The following is a 4,660-nucleotide window of genomic DNA, read 5'->3' on the forward strand; positions in this document are numbered from 1 at the left end:
TTTTTTTTTTTTTTTTTTTTTTTTTCGACAGGGTCTCACTCTGTAGCCCAGGCTGGAGTTCAGTGTCATGATCTCAGCTCACTGCAGCCTTGAACTCCTGGGCTTAAACGATTCTTCTGCCTCACCCTGCCAAGTAACTGAGATTATAGGTGCACCACCACACCCAGCTGATGTTTTAATTTTTTGTAGAGATGAGGTCTGGCTACGTTGCCCAGGCTGGTCTGGAACTCCCAGGCTCAAGCGATCCTCCCACCTCAGCCTCCCAAAGTGCTGGGATTACAGGCATCAGCCACCATGCCTGGCCCTCACAGAGGCTCTTAAAGCCACACAGCCTAGCATCTGCCACCCTGGCCATCACACTCGCCGTCACTCCGCATGCTCCAGCCACACCAGCCTCCCTGAAGTTCCTAAGTTGTTCTATGGTTTTCCTATCTCTGGGCCTTTGCTTGAACGGTTAGCATGGCCAGGTGCACGCTCTTGCCCCTCTTTACCTCCAGCTTATTCGTCGGTGTCAGCACAAACGTTGCCTCTTCTTAGAAGCCTCCCCTGATGGCCCCCAACAAAGTGGGGTCCTCAGACCCATTCATATTCACTCCTGAGTGCCTGGAGACATTGCTGAGAATTGCATGCACCAAGCCCATCAGTTCTGCAAACTTCCTCAGGAGATTCCAGCAGAGACGGGCTCCTTCCCAGCTGTGGCCACTAGGGGCGCTGCATCTTAACATCTTCAAGGGGGATGCGGGTTTATCGCCCTGGACCAAAGATGGATCTGAACATGGATCCCCCCGAGGGTCTCCCAGGGTCGGGTCCTGCCTCGGCCACCTCCCTGCTGGGTGGTGTGGGGAAGTAACAGCCTCTTAGAACTGCCATTTCCTCACATGTCAAGAGGAGCCTCAGGTGGTTGGCTGGTGTCCCAAAGACCAGCTCATGGGCTGACACGTACATGGGCCAGGCTCTGCTGTGGGGGACCCACGTTCCCATTTTACAATGAGAAAAGGGAGTGACTAAGTCACCCAGGAAGTGGGCAAGCAGGAGGCTGTTAAATCTAGATGTGCCGTCCAAAGTCAGAGGCCTTCCAGATGCAGCTGCTTTCTAGTACCTCCACTTCTGCACACAAACACGTGTGACTTCTGAGGGTCATCTAAAGAGGGAGGTTGGGCTGCGTGCGGTGGCTCACGCCTGTAATCCCAGCACTTTGGGAAGGTGAGTTGGGAAGATCACCTGTGAGGTCAGTTCGAGACCAACCTGGCCAACATGGCAAAACCCCCTCTCTACTAAAAATACAAAAATTAGCCAGGCATGGTGGTGGGCACCTGTAACACCAGCTACTCGGGAGGCTGAAGCAGGAGAATCGCTCGAACCCAGGAGGCAGAGATTGAAATGAGCTGAGATTGCACCACTGCAATCTAGCCTGGGTGACAGAGCTAGACTCCATCTCAAAATAATAATAATAATAATAATAGTAATAATAGTAATAATAATGAGGGAGGTTGCCCAGGGGTGCCCAGAGCAGACACAGCTGAAGTAGGCACCCTTCCGTGTTTTTGTTTTTTTGTTTTTTCTGGTTGTTTTTAGAGACAAGATCTCACTCTTTTGCCCAGGCTGGAGTGCAGTGGCGCAAACACGGCTCACTGAGGCCTCTACCTCCCAGGTTCAAGTGATCCTCCCACCTCAGCCTCCCAAATAGCTGGGACTGCAGGCTCATGCCACCATGCCCAGCTAATTTTTTTTTTCATTTCATTTTTTGTAGAGATGGGGTCTTGCTATATTGCCCAGGCTGGTCTCGAACTCCTGGACTCAAGCAGTCCTCCAGCCTTGGCCTCCCAAAGTACTGGGATTACAGGCGTGAGTCACCACCCCTGGGCCCCTTCCTTGGTTTTAAAAAGAGACGCAGGAAGCTCAAATTCTTCCTGAATTGCCCTGAAAAGAGGTGGCCGGTCCTGCAGCCAGCTGACCCAAATGTTCCTGCAGCAGCCCTGTCCCCAAGGAGTTGGAAAAGGGACCTCTGAGGTCCAGTAGTGGCTGCCATCAAGCTCTGACCCCTCCCTTCAGGCTCAGAGCCCCAAACAGCCAGCTCCCCGCCCCCCTCCACACCCAGCTTCCCTCCCCCATGTGGCCCCTCCCGCCAAAGGAAGTGAGAGGGGCTGTTGTAAGAGGAACTAAAGCCAGGAGTCCAGTGAAGAGGTAGTAGCAGAGCCATGCCCAAGCCACCTCCAAGAGCCCCCTGAACCTGCACCTCCATCACGACCCATCCAGGTGCCTCCGGGAGCCCAGACACCAGCCCCCACCATGGTAAGTCCTTCAAGAGTGGGATCTGGAAGTGCAAAAGATGAGGGACACCAGCCAGGTGGAGGTGTCCTGAAAATGACCATCAGAAATTGGGGTGAGGGGAGGGGCATGGTGGACTTTTGTGGTGGTGGGGGTGTCTCTCAGTGCAGCTCAGGTGCCTCCAGCATCCCTTACCAGGGAGCAAGCTCCCTTCCGTAGGTGGTGGGGATGCCAGGCTGGTAGACGGAGATCCAAGGATAGGGCAGGACCTGGAAGACAGAAGGTGGCCCAGGGAGAATCACAGTGTGCGGGGACAAGGACATACCCTCCTTTGCTTGCAAATTAAGGTAGCCCTTTCCCAGTCCAGCTCAGTCCCTCATCTCCCTGTGTAGCCTTGGGCCAGTCACTTCCCCTCTCTTGGCCCCGGTTCCCACAGATGTCATATTTGGAAGTCCGTCTAGATGGGGAAGTTCCTCTTCAGGGGTCTTTTAGTTGTAACATCCTCAGGGTCTGTGGGTTCTGCCACGGAGTCCTCAGCTGAGATGAGAAGCTGTGTCTAACAGACGATGGGATGAAGTGACGCCCTCCCTGTGCCGGTGACGGGTGGTGTGGCTGCAGGAGAGGCTGAATACGTCCATGCCACCCTTTGGTGGCCATCCCTTATCCCAAGACGAGGATGGCAGCCAGAAGTGTTGCTGCCTGTCGAGCCTGAGGTCTGTTGATGGTGGCAATGGGGAGACTGTCGTGATCATGGGGCTGTTACTAGCAGCATCGCAGCACCATAAGACGCAAAGTAAGAGGTGGCCAGGGCTGGCTGTAAACCCCACCCCACAGCTCTCTGCTGTGCAGACCACTTCAGCTTTCATTTCTCGTCATTCTGTCAGTGAGAATGAGAGCATGTGGCTGGGACGGCGGCCACTGTAGGATTCTTGGCAGGTGTAGCTTACCAGAGCGGAGTCAGGAACAGAGGACAAGAGGCAGAGGTAGTATCAGTCTGAGAGACAACAACTTCTTTCGGGAAGCCAGCGAGGGCCAGACATAGTGGCTCATGCCTGTAATCCCAGCATTTTAGGAGGCTGAGGCGGGTAGATCACTTGAGTTCAGGTGTTCAAGACCAACCTGGCCAACATGGTGAAACCTCGTCTCTACTAAAAAATATTTTAAAAATTAACCGGGCGCAGTGGCACATGCCTGTAATCCCAGCTACTTAGGAGGCTGAGGCAAGAGAATAACTTGAACCCAGGAGGCGGAGGATGCAGTGAGCCAAGATCCCGCCGCTGCACTCCAGCCTGGGTAACAGAGCAGACTCCGTCTCAAAAAAAAAAAAAAAAAAAAAAAAGGAAAGCCCATGAGAAATTGGGCATCCCAGAATTCACACCCAAACCATCAGCTGGAGCCCTGAGATTGTTGGGGTGAGAATTCTTCCAGGACAAGAAGCAAGCCAGGGAGGCTCAGGTCCTGGGATGGGCAGGGCTTTCATCAAAAGAACACAGGAAGTGATTTGCTACTTGAAAGCAACCCCACCCCTCAAGGAAACCCTCTGAAAATGCTTAGTCAACAGTCGGCTTGGCAGACAAGGTCCGGGAGGGGCCAACCATATCGCAGAGGATGATAGAAGAGAAAAAAAATGACACCTAACTCTGTCTGGGGATGCTGAGACCTTCCTGGAGGAGTGGTGACTGCCAGGAAGATCGCTGAAGGATTCAATGAAACAATATTTCTGAAGTCCTTTACAACAGCGGTTTCCAACCCCCGGACCATGGACTGCTATCAGTCCATGGTCTGTTAGCAACCGGGGCCACAGAGCAGGAGATGAGTGGCAGGCAAATGAGCCTGAGCTCCACCTCCTCTCAGATTCTCAGGGGCACCATTAGAATCTCACAGGATCACAAGCCCTATTGTGAACTGCACACATGAGGGATCCAGGTTGCAGGCTCCTTATGAAAATCTAATACCCATCCGGGCGCAGTGGCTCACGCCTGTAATCCTAGCACTTTGGGAGGCCGAGGTGGGCAGATCACGAGGTCAAGAGATCGAAACCATCCTGGCCAAAATGGTGAGACCCTGTCTCTACTAAAAATACAAAAATTGGCCAGGCGCGGTGGCTCACGCCTGTAATCCCAGCACTTTGGGAGGCCGAGGCGGGTGGATCGCGAGGTCAGAAGACCGAGACCATCTTGGCTAACATGGTGAAACCCCGTCTCTATTAAAAAAAATACAAAAAAAAAAAAAATTATCCGGGCGTGGTGGCAGGCACCTGTAGTCCCAGCTACTCCGGAGGCTGAGGCAGGAGAATGGCTTGAACCCGGGAGGTGGAGCTTGCAGTGAGCCAAGATGATGCCACTGCACTCCAGCCTGGGCGACAGAGCGAAAGTCTGTCTCAAAAAAAAAA

The 4,660-nt window shown here is 53.3% G+C and overlaps 1 protein-coding gene across 1 annotated transcript in view; it reads left to right on the forward strand.

Moving 5' to 3' along the window:
* Window positions 1–2,157: 2,157 nt before the first annotated feature.
* Window positions 2,158–4,660, forward strand: part of MYO1F (myosin IF) — a 57,862-nt gene continuing 55,359 nt past the window's right edge. The window contains exon 1 of the mRNA XM_017880038.1: window positions 2,158–2,292. Coding sequence (XP_017735527.1) covers window positions 2,290–2,292 — 3 coding nt within the window. The 5' untranslated portion in view covers window positions 2,158–2,289. The remainder of the gene's footprint in view (window positions 2,293–4,660) is intronic.

This window comes from Rhinopithecus bieti, unplaced genomic scaffold, assembly GCF_001698545.2.
Source record: "Rhinopithecus bieti isolate Rb0 unplaced genomic scaffold, ASM169854v2 scaffold_10589, whole genome shotgun sequence".
Lineage (NCBI taxonomy): Eukaryota > Metazoa > Chordata > Mammalia > Primates > Cercopithecidae > Rhinopithecus > Rhinopithecus bieti.